Raw genomic sequence first — 15,432 nt, 5'->3', positions numbered from 1 at the left:
ACAAAATGGTTGGGTGTCAAAAGTTTTGATCCACCTCTGGTGAAAAAGACAAATTCCCACCGATTCAGCTGGAAACGGGTCAAATTTGAACTGCAGCTGCCTCATAGTTTGCTATTTATTTTTTCCAAAAATCATTTCTAGATACATAAGTATCTATTTAATCAGAGAAACACCAAAAAAATTCCAAGATTCAACCACTAGCTAGGAACGGTCAAGCCCGCCGTTTTGATCGCATTTTGAAACGGGCATAAAAAATTCAAAAAAAAATCAAAAAAATGGAAAACCTTCGCATTTGTGTCATTATATGTGACCAAGTTTCCAGGAAAAATAATAAACTTGTAATACGGTAATTATTTTAAAAAGTGTTCTCAGAAATGAGCTATCAAGTGTGAAGATTCATGGCTTTCAAGCCAAATGATCAATCTTATGGCCACATTCATGGCATAGTTTGTTCAAATGATCTCATATTGTGCACAAGGGTGCATATTAAAATGGAAAACAATGTTGCCTAAGGAAGTTTTCATTTTTTTTGGACGAAAAAACCATTTTCCATTTTCCGAGTGCCTGAAATGAGTTTTTTTGTGAAGGACCTACCATATATTTGTTGCAAAATTGGACCTAATCAATTTTATAAAATACTAGGCCATATTTAATGCACAATTGACAAAATGGTTGGGTGTCAAAATTTTTGATCCACGTCTGGTGAAAAAGACAAATTCCCGCCGATTCAGGAGGAAGCGGGTCAAATTTGAACTGCAGCTGCCTCATAGTTTGCTATTTTTTTTTCCAAAAATCATTTATAGTTACATAAGTACCTATTTAATCATAAATACATGGTTTGGTGGCGATACGTCGAGGTTTGGGCGGTGGCCGAGGCCCCCAACTCTAGAGCGTGTAAACTCGCATGCCCGCCGCGTGGTCACCGCATGGCCGTGGCGTTGCCATGTGTTCTGGGTGGCCTAGGCATGTCTAGTGGGTTGGGCACTCCCCAGGTAGGTGCTAGGAAGAAAATCACAACATAAGATTCTCACGAGGAGACCGATCGATGCTCAAACATGAATAAGCAGCCAAGTGTTTGATTAGCGGTACGGGAAATGCACATGGCCAATGGGCATAAGTTTTGGCCGAGGATGATCATCTACTAAGGAGAATGTATTCACAAATTTTCAGCTCAAAAGGAGGATCCTAGGTGGTACTTGCTTTGCAAAGTACCACACTGGACAAAAATATGAATGTTGAAGCTGGGCTCAAAATAATGAATGGATTGAGCTAAAATTTGGTGGAGGATGGTTATTTGGGCATAGGAAAGCATTGTAGAAAATTTATATCATTTTGACATGCCAAAGTAGTACTTCCTTCACAATGCTCTTCTATGGACAAAAACTTGGGAAAACTAGTGAGAGAGATGGGATGAATTAAATGAGCTAAAAATTGGTGTAGGTAAGTTACATAGGTATGGTCATGCGCTGGTAAATGTTCAGATCATTTGGGTAAGCCTAGCTAGTACTTACTTCACAAAGCTTCTCTCAAGGTAGAAACTTTGGAAATTTCCTGAGAAAGATTTACTAGGAAAATTGAGCTGAATATTATCATGTGGCAATGATTTGGGTATGGAAGAGTGCCCGAAAAGTTTGAGGGTAATAGGAGGGGTCTATATAACACTTGCTTTGCAACGTGCCAATTTGGTCATAAAATATAAATTGAACCTGGGCTCACATAGATGATTTGACTGAGCTGCAATTTGGAGGAGGGTGATAATTTGGGCATATGAAGGAACTGTATAAATTTCATGTCATTTAGAGATATAAAAAAGGTACTTCCTTCACAATGCTTCTAGGTGGACAAAAACTTTGGAAATTTGCCGAGGAAGATTTGCTGGGCAAATGGAGCTGAATTTTGTCATGCGGTAATGATTTGGATAGGAAAGAGTGCCCAAAAATTCCGAGGACAATCAAGAATATATAAATAGCACTTCCTTCATAAAGTGTTGTTGTGAACATAATAGGAAAATGAATATTGTTCAATTAGTTTTGAACTAGGCAAGGAAGGATTTTTACATATTTGATGAAGATATGCCCCAAAGAATTTATGAGATTTTTTTGGGAATTTTAGGAATGATAGAAATATAGGTTGCTTCACAACCTAGGGCAAAAACTGCCACATGGACATGACACATAGGCAAAACTGATGAGATGGCGCCTAGTCATCACAACCCACCATAATCTACAAGGCTATGACCATCTATATTGGTCATTAACAACTAGAAATAAGGCTGCGGACTAGCACTGTTTGCTTTGTGACCATTTCGTGTAAGGAAATTACGACCTTTCTGTCCAAAATGGTCGCAATGGTTTAGGGTTTGGAGCCCCCTGAACAGCTTTTGACCAATTGGTCTAAAATGGTCATAAATTTATGACCAATTCTTCGAGGGTCACTGACAGAAGGTCATAAGTTGACATATTTCTTGTAGTGGGAGGAGGCTTCCCGGCAACCGTCTGACATTAATGTTAGCGGCGGACGGATAAACGGATGGACGACTGCGATATCGTTTGAACGCGGAGCAGTCGCGTGCACCGAGAAGCGATGCGGGTGGCGCTCTATCACCGGCGGGTAACGTCTCCAACGTATTTTTTTTATTGTTTCATGCTATTACATTATCAATCTTGTATGCTTTCTATGTCATTTTATATTGTTTTGGGGAATTAACCTCTTCACTAAGTGACGAGTGTCAGTTCATGCCTTTTGCCTATTTCTTTGTTTCATAGAAAAAACATACTAAATAAAGTCCAAATACGATAAAACTTTATGGTGATTTTTCTGGATCAGAAGAGACCCTAGAAACTTCGGGGGGAGGCAAGAAGGTCTATGAGTGGGCAACAAGGTCACACAGAGCGGTCCGGGGGGCGCTACCTGAGCTTGTGGGCCCCTCAGAGGTCCTCCTGACCTAATTCCAGCGCTATAAATGATTAAATTCCCTAAAACTGAGAAACATCCAGAGCGAGACCCAAAACAATTTTATCGCCGCCACAAACCTCTGCTCTCCCGCGATCCCATGATGTGTGAGTAGTTCCCACGGGACCTACGGGTCCATATCAGTAGCTAGATGGCGCTCTCTCTCTCTCTTCAATACAATGATCTTTTCAGATATCCATTCGATGTAATCTTGCAGTGTGTTTGTTGAGATCTGATAAATTGTGGGTTTATGATCAGATTATTCATTGAAAGTAACTAAGTCCTTTCTGAGATATATTATCTGTGATTTTATAGACTTGTATTTCTCTTCGATCTATCTATCTTTTTTTGGCCAATTAGATTGATTTTTTTTCAGTGAGAGAGGTGCTTGGTAATGGGTTCAACCTTGCGGTGACCTTACTCTATGACAGGAGGAGTAGCAAGGCACGTATTGTATTATTGCCACTATGGGTAAAACGATGGGGGTTTAATCATACTGATTGATTCTGCTTTATCTACATTATGTCATGCTCCAAGCATTATTCTGTTTATTACGTATTTAATACCTTAAGATACATGAAAAATAGTGGTCGAGGGGTGAAATAATACTAGTAGATTTTGTAAGATTAACGGTCTACTTTTCTCGGACGTAACACCTATATATTAATCATGCCATGAACAACATCATAACTATGCGTAATTTTATCAATTGCTCAACAGTAATTTGTTCATCTATCGTTATTATACTCATGAGAGAGATGCCACTAGTGAACGCTACGGCCCCCGGGTCCATTCACTTCATATTAACTAAAACCCTAAATTTCTTGGTGTTGTTGTTGTTGTTGTTGTTGTTGTTGTGTGTGTGTGTGTGTGTGTGTGTGTGTGTGTGCAGGTACTGACCTTTGATTGCGAGTCTTCTACTGGTTTGATAATCCTTGCTTTCTAACTAAGGGAAATACTATCTACTAATATACTACATCACCCTTACTCTTCCGGGAAATCCCAACGCCTGTCATAAGTAGCATCGCTTCAATGTCGGCGCCGGTAGAGGACACGTCTGCTCTGACCGGGCATGAATACGACACTGACGCTCTGGAGCGGTGCTGACCGTTTCGGCGGGAAGCACATGCGAGTCTTCTACTGGTTCGATAAACCTTGCTTTTTAACTAAGGGAAATACTATCTACTAATATACTACATCACCCTTACTCTTCTGAGAAATCCCAACGCCTGTCATAAGTAGCATCGCTTCGATGTCGGCGCCGGTAGAGGACGCGTCTGCTCTGGCCGGGCATGAATGCGACACTGACGCTCTGGAGCGGTGCTGACCGTTTCGGGGGGAAGCACATGCGTGCGAGGGAGGGGGATTGTGTAGGACAGGGCGGTCAGACGCGGGCATGGCAGCGGTTCGGGCGCCCGGAAAGCCTCCCCACGCTTGTCTCCGGTTTACGGAAGAATAATGTCCGGACCGCTCGTTCTATGCCACAACACGTCCGGATAGCACGACGCAGACGAATGCGGGTGTTTTGAGGGTTGGCATTGGAGATGCCCTAAGCCACATCTAGTTGAACTTTCTAGATGTTTATCTGCCAGGAATTTAAGAAGAACCCTCCCCCAACTCCCATTTTTGGGGCGGTAGAAAGGAGTTCTCAGCAAAAAAAACTATGCCCTTGCATGGATGCCTTTTCGCCCGCTCATCCGCCTCCACGCCTTTGTTGAGAGCATTGCCTCCGGCACCCACCAACACCCCATGCCCCCACCCTCGCCGCCCCATTTCGATTTGCTTGCCCCCACGTCTTTTGAATCGACGCATCTAGGCCCCGCCGCCACACCGTGCTCGTCGACGAGGAGGCCCACCATGAAGGCAAAGCCGCATTTCATCGAGAATGGGACTGCGTTGCGACCCCGAGTGCCCTGCACCACCTTCGGAGCTCCTTGCGGGATGTCCTCCCGTCGATGTGCGCATCCGGCGCTCCCTCAAGTGTTGACAGATCCTCATTTGCTGCTCGGACTGACTAAGCCATCGCGCAGCAACTCGGCTCACCTCTGCCACTCATAAAATGTGGCGATTGCTGGTGGCTGGTACTGCTTCAGGTCGGTACGACGGACAAACATACGGACTAGGTCATCTACAAGTGTGAAAGGGATAAAACAAGTGCAATATTTTGCGAGTGTTCTTCGGTTTCAAGCAAACGTGAGGTCAATGTTGGTTAAGATTGTACAAGAAGGTTGCAACTTTTGGTACTAAGAAGAATAATACATTAACCTATTGATTCAGAAAGGTTGCAACCGTTTTTCATTGAAGGTTTGGGAGGGCGTTTGAGTGACTAAATTGTGGAGCTGATGGGTGATGCAAAATGGGCAACCAAAGTCTTGTGCGTTCATCACGGCACTAGAAAGAAGAGCAGATAACCCTCAAAAAAAAAGAAAGAAAGAAGAGCAGATAGACGGCCCATCCATCCACCGGTGGCGTGCTCATTGCGGACGCTCGTTTCGTTTCTAGACCCTGCGAGAGAGGGGACACGGCTCCATGGATGGGAAATGAGAAGGTGACGTGACCGCAAGGCAGCCCCCACCACCCACCTACGCCTGCATCGCGGGCCACTCACCTCCGAGCCACGGATTGCACCGCGCTGCGTCTAGCCGCCCACCCACCGCCGCCGCCGCCCGCCGGTACACGCATGTACGTAATGACCACGGCCAAAAGAATCAAATGGCAAAGCTAGCCAAGTGACGAGCCCCGGATTCTCATCCCCCGGCTTATATCTCGCTCGCGTCACTGGTGACCGACCGTGGAGCACGCTGCAGACACACAGCGCAGCACACGGAGTGAGTGAGTGACCATGGGAGCGCTCTCGGCTGTCGCTCTCGAGCCCGCATTAATACGCGTGCCATTACTAGTAGGAGTACTGCTGCGCTGAAACTCCAGCCCCTTCCCCTCCCCCTCCCTGCCCGCCGCTGCCATCCCGATCCGGCGATCCGGCCAAGAACGGACCAATGGCGTCGGCGCGCCGCCTGCTGCAAACCTACCCGGGCCAGTTCCAGGCCGCCGAGCCGCCCGACGCCCTCGGCGCCGACTCCGACGTCGTCGTCATCCTCGCCGCGCTGCTCTGCGCGCTCCTCTGCGTCGTCGGCCTCGCCGCCGTCACCGGCTGCGCGCGCTCCCGCCGCGACGCCGGCGGCGCCAGATCCGCCGCCTCCTCCTCCGGCCCCGGCGCGAGCAAGGGGCTCAAGAAGAGGGCGCTCATGGCGCTGCCCAAGCTGGCGTACGAGGACGCCGTGGCGGCGGCCGTCGCGGCGCGCGGGGGCCCGGCCGCCGCGGCGCAGGAGGGGATCCTCTCGGAGTGCGCCATCTGCCTGTCGGAGTTCGCGGAGAAGGAGGAGATCCGCGTGCTGCCGCAGTGCGGCCACGCGTTCCACGTCGCCTGCGTCGACGCCTGGCTCCGCGCGCACTCCTCCTGCCCGTCCTGCCGCCGCGTCGTCGTCGCCGACGCGCCGCCCCGCAAGACGCCGCCCGAGCCCAAGCGGTGCCGCAAGTGCGAAGCCATGGAGGAGGCGTCCTCCTCCTCCGCCTCGGCGACCGCCGGCGACAACGGTGCCGCTCGTTTCATGCCGTGACACGCTCTAGCAAGTGAGTCCCGCCCGGTCCGGACATGGCAATGGCATGGATGCATAATGTGTCTGTGCATTGTGAATCAGTGAATGTGAGTTTGGCATCGATGTCTGTACATTCTCTTTGACGTGACTGCCTGTTTTCATGGACTCGATCATGAAGTAGGTTTTCACTCTGAAATCCCTTGAATTTCAGTTGACATTTCAGCAATTTCAGTACAACACAAGACGTTTTTTGCTCTTTCAAAAAATTTGGTCGAATTCGTTTTGACCGAAATGCAAACCGAAATCACTGAAATTCACTTCAAATATCTGAAACTAAAAGTGAAAACAATATCGTGGCCTCGATTTGGTCCCAATGTGGTTTGCATGCGTGTGCCTAGCATATCTATGAATTTGCTGTATTTCTAGTTTTCTGCCCATATCAACCGTTTTTCCTGGCAAAGTTATCAGAAAAGCTCACAGAAGGATTAGTGATCAGGCTTATATAGTTTTCTTCCAGCCGGGCAGTGCTGCTAATAGTTCAATTGTGTGTGGCTACTTAACCTCTGATGATATAGTAGTACTTTCTCTGTAAAGAAATATAAGAGCATTTAGATCAGTAAAAGTGTGATTTAGGATTTCAGGGGACAATGTGATGCCTCTCATACCACACTCGCGGTACATGGGGATAATTCCAACTAATTTGGTCAGGAGATCAAGAATTGTATGTTTCTTATCTCCTAATAGCTTGATGCATGGGTTACATTGCTACGGATTATTTTCTCAAGAGCTCTTTTTTCATGTTATCAGAATTATTGCCACCATTTAGTGTTCTTTTTAGAGATGAAAAAGGCTTTTTGTTGGTTCATACTCCCTCTCTGTATCAAAATATAAGACGTCTTAGTGTAAAAAAAAAGCCTTATATTTTTTTGACCCTAAGATAGTGTAAAAATATGTCGGATATTTTAATATGGAGGGATGGAGTACTTATATTTTACATTGCATGTGTTTCTTTGATGGGTCTGGTTGAGCTAAAACAGCCCAAAAACCAGCATACGTACATGGTTTGGTTGCCCGCATCTTGCACATAGTTTGGTTGCCCGCATCTTGGCTGGTTGCGAGAGAACTAATATTGACCCGCTGTTTGGTTGGCTGCGTTGCAGTAGGTGTACATATCACATGCTAAACTGCATAAGGTGTTCTCACCACTTCTCACCAGTGGTGACCTTACCATACACAATCTGAATATAGTTTCAGTCCTAGCTAGAAAACAAATGACAGTTTATCTTAGCTACTATCAAATGGCAGTACAAATTATTAAGATCCATATGGTTGAATAGGGGAAAGTTCATCGATGCTAACTAGGTTGAGATCCATCCTCTGTTATCCCACATTGTATGTGCCCACTCCATCCTTTTGTTTTTTCAGGCTTCGTTCTCAAATGCTTCCATACCATGGCCGGAGCTGACAACATCATCATGCGTCACATCTTCCTACTTAGGGACCAGTTCATCAGAACTCCATTATGCAGAATGCAACAAGCAACACAAGGTTAACCTGAGTGGGGAAAGTGTCGAATGACTTCTGATCTAGGATCTTCTACCTATTCTTCAGAGCTCCAAATGCCCTCTCAACAGTAAGTCTAGGCTGGAGTGTTTGAGATTAAACAACTCATGTGAAGTCCTAGGATAGTTCCTACCAGCGAACTCGTTCAGATGGTACCTGATTTTCCTGAAGGGTGGAAAAACACCTGGTCGACATGCATAGTCCGCATCTCCTAGGTAGAACTTGCCATTGGGGATGTTGATGCCATCAGGATGAATGTTGTCACTGAGAATGTTAGCATCATGTGTTGGGAAACGTAGCATGCAATTTTAAAAAATTTCCTACGCTCATGCAAGATCTATCTAGGAGATGCATAACAACGAGAGGGGGAGTGTGTGTCTACGTACCCTCGTAGACCGAAAGCGGAAGCGTTTGACAACGCGGTTGATGTAGTCGAACTTCTTCTCGTTTCGACCGATCAAGCACCGAACGTACGTCACCTCTAAGTTCTGCACACGATTAGCTCGATGACGTTCCTCGAACTCTTAATCCAGCAAAGTGTCGAGGAAGTAGATGAGTTCCGTCAGCACGACGGCGTGGTGATGATGATGTGATCCACACAGAGTTTCGCCTAAACACTGAAGTGCGTTATATCGACTAGAGGAGGGTGAATAGGCAATTTTTATGAATTCTTCACTAAGGAATTTGCAGGTGAGGAAATTCCTTAGCGAAAAACTACTAGCAGCGGAATAAGTACTCAAAAGTAAACATAACAGAACACAAGCATAGTCATCATGATGAAATGAAGGCAAGCACAGAGTACAGAAACCGTAAACACAGGATAACACAGGATGAAGACAAACAGACTGAAGTAATTGAACTGAGGAAATTGAGAAAGTCTTTAGTTAAAGTCTTCAAACACAGATACGAACAAGCACTCAACACAGTTATGAGTAAATGAAAGAGTTGAGGAAATATAACCAGTGAGCTTGGTGAAGACAATGAATTGGTAGACCAATTCCAACTGCTGTCTCAGTTGTACATCTGGTTGGAGCGGCTAGGTATTTAAACTTGAGGACACACAGTCCTCACCGTATTCTCCTTGAGTTAAGGTCACACAGACCTTGCCCAATCACTCGTGGTAAGTCTTCAGGTTGTTGGGTAACGTTGCAGAAAACAAAAATTTTCCTACTCGTTTCACCAAGATCATCTAGGAGTTCATCTAGCAATGAGTCATTGGATGCATCTACGTACCTTGTAGATCGCGAGCGGAAGCGTTCAAAGAACGGGGATGATGTAGTCGAACACGACGTGATTCGAATCACCGGAGATCCTAGCACCGAACGGACGGCACCTCCGCGTTCAACACACGTACGGAACAACCACGTCTCCTCCTTCTTGATCCAGCAAGGGAGGGAGGAGAGGTTGAGGGAGATGGCACCAGGAGCAGCACGACGGCGTGGTGTTGATGGAGCTGCAGTACTCCGCCAGAGCTTCGCTAAGCAATAAGGAGATGGAGGAGGTGTAGAGGAGGGAGAAGGAGGCAACCAAAGGCCAAGCACTCAAGGTATGAAGTCCCTCCTCTCCCCCACTATATATAGGGGTGCCAAGGGGGGGTGGCCGGCCCTAGGAGATCCAATCTCCTAGGGGGTGCGGCGGCCAAGGGGGGGTTTCCCTCCCCCCCCAAGGCACCTAGGAGGTGCCTTACCCTCCTAGGACTCTTGCCCCCTTGAACCCTAGGCGCATAGGCCCATGTGGGGCTGGTGCCCTTGGCCCAAGCAGGCCAAGGCGCACCCCCTACAGCCCATATGGCCCCCGGGGATGGGTGGCCCCACCCGGTGGGCCCCCGGGACCCCTCCGGTGGTCCCGGTACAATACCGATAACCCCGAAACTTGTCCCGATGGCCGAAACAGGACTTCCCATATATAAATCTTTACCTCCGGACCATTCCGGAACTCCTCGTGACGTCCGGGATCTCATCCGGGACTCCGAACAATATTCGGGTTACTGCATATACATATCCCTACAACCCTAGCGTAACTGAACCTTAAGTGTGTAGACCCTACGGGTTCGGGAGACATGTAGACATGACCGAGATCGCTCTCCGGTCAATAACCAACAGCGGGATCTGGATACCCATGTTGGCTCCCACATGCTCCACGATGATCTCATCGGATGAACCACGATGTCGAGGATTTAATCAACCCCGTATGCAATTCCCTTTGTCAATCGATATGTTACTTGCCCGAGATTCGATCGTCGGTATCCCAATACCTCGTTCAATCTTGTTACCGGCAAGTCACTTTACTCGTACCGTAATGCATGATCCCGTGACCAAACACTTGGTCACTTTGAGCTCATTATGATGATGCATTACTTGAGTGGGCCCAGTGATATCTCTCCGTCATACGGAGTGACAAATCCCAGTCTCGATCCATATAAAACAATAGATACTTTCGGAGATACCTGTAGTGCACCTTTATAGTCACCCAGTTACGTTGTGACGTTTGATACACCCAAAGCACTCCTACGGTATCCAGGAGTTATACGATCTCATGGTCGAAGGAAGAGATACTTTGACATTGCAAAAACTCTAGCAAACGAACTATACGATCTTGTGCTATGTTTAGGATTGGGTCTTGTCCATCACATCATTATCCTAATGATGTGATCCCGTTATCAATGACATCTAATGTCCATAGCCAGGAAACCATGACTATCTATTGATCAACGAGCTAGTCAACTAGAGGCATACTAGGGACATGTTGGTGTCTGTTATTCATACATGTATTACGATTTCCGGATAACACAATTATAGCATGAATAAAGACAATTATCATGAACAAAGAAATATAATAATAATGCTTTTATTATTGCCTCTAGGGCATATTTCCAACAGTCTCCCACTTGCACTAGAGTCAATAATCTAGTTACATTGTGATGAATCGAACACCCATGGAATTCTGGTGTTGATCATGTTTTGCTCTTGGGAGAGGTTTAGTCAACGGATCTGCTACATTCAGGTCCGTATGTACTTTACAAATCTCTATGTCTCCATCTTGAACATTTTCACGGATGGAGTTGAAGCGACGCTTGATGTGCCTTGTCTTCTTGTGAAACCTGGGCTCCTTGGCAAGTGCAATAGCTCCAGTGTTGTCACAGAAGAGCTTGATCGGCCCCGACGCATTGGGTATGACTCCTAGGTCGGTGATGAACTCCTTCACCCATATTGCTTCATGTGCTGCCTCCGAGGCTGCCATGTACTCCGCTTCACATGTATCCCGCCACGACGCTTTGCTTGCAACTGCACCAGCTTACTGCCCCACCATTCAAAATATACACGTATCCGGTTTGTGACTTAGAGTCATCCAGATCTGTGTCGAAGCTAGCGTCGACGTAACCTTTTACGACGAGCTCTTCGTCACCTCCATAAACGAGAAACATTTCCTTAGTCCTTTTCAGGTACTTCAGGATATTCTTGACCGCTGTCCAGTGTTCCTTGCCGGGATTACTTTGGTACCTTCCTACCAAACTTACGGCAAGGTTTACATCAGGTCTGGTACACAGCATGGCATACATAATAGAACCTATGGCTGAGGCATAGGGGATGACACTCATCTCTTCTATCTCTGCTGCCGTGGTCGGACATTGAGCTGAGCTCAATTTCACACCTTGCAAAACAGGCAAGAACCCTTTCTTGGACTGATCCATTTTGAACTTCTTCAAAATCTTATCAAGATATGTGCTTTGTGAAAGACCTATGAGGCGTCTTGATCTATCCCTATAGATCTTGATGCCTAATATATAAGCAGCTTCTCCAAGGTCCTTCATTGAAAAACTCTTATTCAAGTAGGCCTTAATGCTGTCCAAAAGCTCTATATCATTTCCCATCAAAAGTATGTCATCTACATATAGTATGAGAAATGCTATAGAGCTCCCACTCACTTTCTTGTAAACACAGGCTTCTCCATAAGTCTGTGTAAACCCAAACGCTTTGATCATCTCATCAAAACGAATGTTCCAACTCCGAGATGCTTGCACCAGCCCATAAATCGAGCGTTGGAGCTTGCACACCTTGTCAGCATTTTTAGGATCAACAAAACCTTCCGGCTGCATCATATACAATTCTTCCTTAAGGAAACCATTAAGGAATGCCGTTTTGACGTCCATTTGCCAAATTTCATAATCATAAAATGCGGCAATTGCTAACATGATTCGGACGGACTTCAGCTTCGCTACCGGTGAGAAAGTCTCATCATAGTCAATCCCTTGAACTTGTCGATAACCCTTAGCGACAAGCCGAGCTTTATAGATGGTCACATTACCATCCGCGTCTGTCTTCTTCTTAAAGATCCATTTATTTTCTATGGCTCGCCGTTCTACGGGCAAGTCAGTCAAAGTCCAAACTTCGTTTTCATACATGGATCCTATCTCGGATTTCATGGCTTCTAGCCATTTGTCGGAATCCGGACCCGCCATCGCTTCTTCATAGTTCGAAGGTTCACCGTTGTCTAACAACATGATTTCCAAGACAGGGTTGCCGTACCACTCTGGTGCGGAACGTGTCCTCGTGGACCTTCGAATTTCAGTAGGAGCTTGATCAGAAGTATCTTGATCATTATCATTAACTTCCTCTCTAGTCGGTGCAGGCACCTCAGGAACATTTTCTTGAGTTGCGCCATTTTCCGGTTCAAGAGGTAATACTTCATCAAGCTCTACTTTCCTCCCACTTACTTCTTTCGAGAGAAACTCTTTCTCCAGAAAGGACCCATTCTTGGCAACAAAGATCTTGCCTTCGGATCTGAGGTAGAAGATATACCCAACAGTTTCTTTAGGGTATCCTATGAAGACGCATTTTTCCGATTTGGGTTCGAGCTTTTCAGGTTGAAGTTTCCTGACATAAGCATCGCATCCCCAAACTTTTAGAAATGACAGCTTAGGTTTCTTCCCAAACCATAATTCATACGGTGTCGTCTCAACGGATTTCGACGGGGCCCTATTTAAAGTGAATGCGGCAGTCTCTAAAGCATACCCCCAAAAAGATAGTGGTAAATCGGCAAGAGACATCATAGATCGCACCATATCTAATAGAGTGCGATTACGACGTTCGGACACACCATTACGCTGAGGTGTTCCAGGCGGCGTGAGTTGTGAAACTATTCCACATTTTCTTAAGTGTGTACCAAACTCGTGACTCAAGTATTCTCCTCCACGATCTGATCGTAGAAACTTGATTTTCCTGTCACGTTGATTCTCAACTTCACTCTGAAATTCCTTGAACTTTTCAAAGGTCTCAGACTTGTGTTTCATTAAGTAGACATACCCATATCTACTCAAGTCATCAGTGAGGGTGAGAACATAACGATAGCCACCGCGAGCCTCAACACTCATTGGACCGCACACATCAGTATGTATGATTTCCAATAAGTTGGTTGCTCTCTCCATTGTTCCTGAGAATGGAGTCTTGGTCATTTTTCCCATGAGGCATGGTTCGCACGTGTCAAATGATTCGTAATCAAGAGACTCTAAAAGTCCATCAGCATGGAGCTTCTTCATGCGTTTGACACCTATGTGACCGAGGCGGCAGTGCCACAAGTATGTGGGACTATCACTATCAATCTTACATCTTTTGGTACTTACACTATGTATATGTGTAGCATTACGCTCGAGATTCATAAAGAATAAACCATTCACCATCGGAGCATGACCATAAAACATATCTCTCATATAAATAGAACAACCATTATTCTCGGATTTAAATGAGTAGCCATCTCGAATTAAACGAGATCCTGATACAATGTTCATGCTCAAACTTGGCACAAAATAACAATTATTGAGGTTCAAAACTAATCCCGTAGGTAAATGTAGAGGTAGCGTGCCGACGGCGATCACATCGACCTTGGAACCATTCCCGACGCGCATCGTCACCTCGTCCTTCGCCAGTCTCCGTTTATTCCGCAGCTCCTGTTGTGTGTTACAAATATGAGCAACGGCACCGGTATCAAATACCCAGGAGTTACTACGATTACTGGTAAGGTACACATCAATTACATGTATATCAAATATACCTTTGGTTTTGCCGGCCTTCTTGTCTGCTAAGTATTTGGGGCAGTTCCGCTTCCAGTGACCACTTTCCTTGCAATAAAAACACTCAGTCTCGGGCTTGGGTCCATTCTTTGGCTTCTTCCCGGCAGCTTGCTTGCTGGGTGCGGCAACTACCTTGCCGTCCTTCTTGAAGTTCTTTTTACCCTTGCCCTTCTTGAACTTAGTAGTTTTATTGATCATCAACACTTGATGTTCCTTTCTGACTTCTACCTCTGCTGATTTCAGCATAGCAAATACTTCAGGAATGGTCTTTTCCATCCCCTGCATATTGAAGTTCATCACAAAGCTCTTGTAGCTTGGTGGAAGCGACTGGAGGATTCTGTCAATGACCGCATCATCCGGGAGATTAACTCCCAGCTGAGTCAAGCGGTTATGCAACCCAGACATAGTGAGTATGTGCTCACTGACAGAACTGTTTTCCTCCATCTTACAGCTGAAGAATTTGTCGGAGACTTCATATCTCTCAACCCGGGCATGAGCTTGGAAAACCATTTTCAGCTCTTCGAACATCTCATATGCTCCATGTCTCTCAAAACGCTTTTGGAGCCCCGGCTCTAGGCTGTAAAGCATGCCGCACTGAACGAGGGAGTAGTCATCGGAACGTGCCTGCCAAGCGTTCATAACGTCTTGTTCCGCAGGGAGAACAGGTGCATCACCTAGCGGTGCTTGTAGGACATAATCTTTCTTGGAAGCTATGAGGATGATCCTCAGGTTCCGGACCCAGTCCGTATAGTTGCTGCCATCGTCTTTCAGCTTGGTTTTCTCTAGGAACGCGTTGAAGTTGAGGACTACGTTGGCCATTTGATCTACAAGACATATTGTAAAAATTTAGACTAAGTTCATGATAATTAAGTTCATCTAATCAAATTATAATGAACTCCCACTCAGAATTGACATCCCTTTGGTCATCTAAGTGTTACACGATCCGAGTCGACTAGGCCGTGTCCGATCATCACGTGAGACGGACTAGTCATCGTCGGTGAACATTCTCATGTAGATCGTATCTTCCATACGACTCGTGTTTGACCTTTCGGTCTCCGTGTTCCGAGGCCATGTCTGTACATGCTAGGCTCGTCAAGTTAACCCTAAGTGTTTTCGCTGTGTAAAACTGTCTTACACCCGTTGTATGTGAACGTAAGAATCTATCACACCCGATCATCACGTGGTGCTTCGAAACGACGAACTGTAGCAACGGTGCACAGTTAGGGGAGAACACTTCTTGAAATTTTTGTAAGG

General features: G+C 46.0%; 1 protein-coding gene across 1 annotated transcript; it reads left to right on the top strand.

Annotated features, from left to right (window-relative positions):
• Window positions 1–5,612: 5,612 nt before the first annotated feature.
• Window positions 5,613–6,782, top strand: LOC119303957 (probable E3 ubiquitin-protein ligase ATL44). The gene has a single exon (XM_037581115.1). The coding sequence runs from the start codon at window positions 5,949–5,951 to the stop codon at window positions 6,567–6,569; it is 621 nt and encodes a 206-aa protein (XP_037437012.1). The 5' UTR covers window positions 5,613–5,948; the 3' UTR covers window positions 6,570–6,782.
• The last annotated feature ends 8,650 nt before the right edge of the window (window positions 6,783–15,432 follow it).

The sequence above is a fragment of the Triticum dicoccoides genome, chromosome 5A, assembly GCF_002162155.2.
Source record: "Triticum dicoccoides isolate Atlit2015 ecotype Zavitan chromosome 5A, WEW_v2.0, whole genome shotgun sequence".
Classification (NCBI taxonomy): Eukaryota; Viridiplantae; Streptophyta; class Magnoliopsida; order Poales; family Poaceae; genus Triticum; species Triticum dicoccoides.
The sequence above is the reverse complement of the archived record's forward strand: the minus strand, read 5'-3'. Positions and strand labels throughout refer to the sequence as shown.

Bases quoted from the DNA above. Each gene is read 5' to 3' on its own strand.
- LOC119303957 (XM_037581115.1), top strand. From the start codon at position 5,949: ATGGCGTCGGCGCGCCGCCTGCTGCAAACCTACCCGGGCCAGTTCCAG.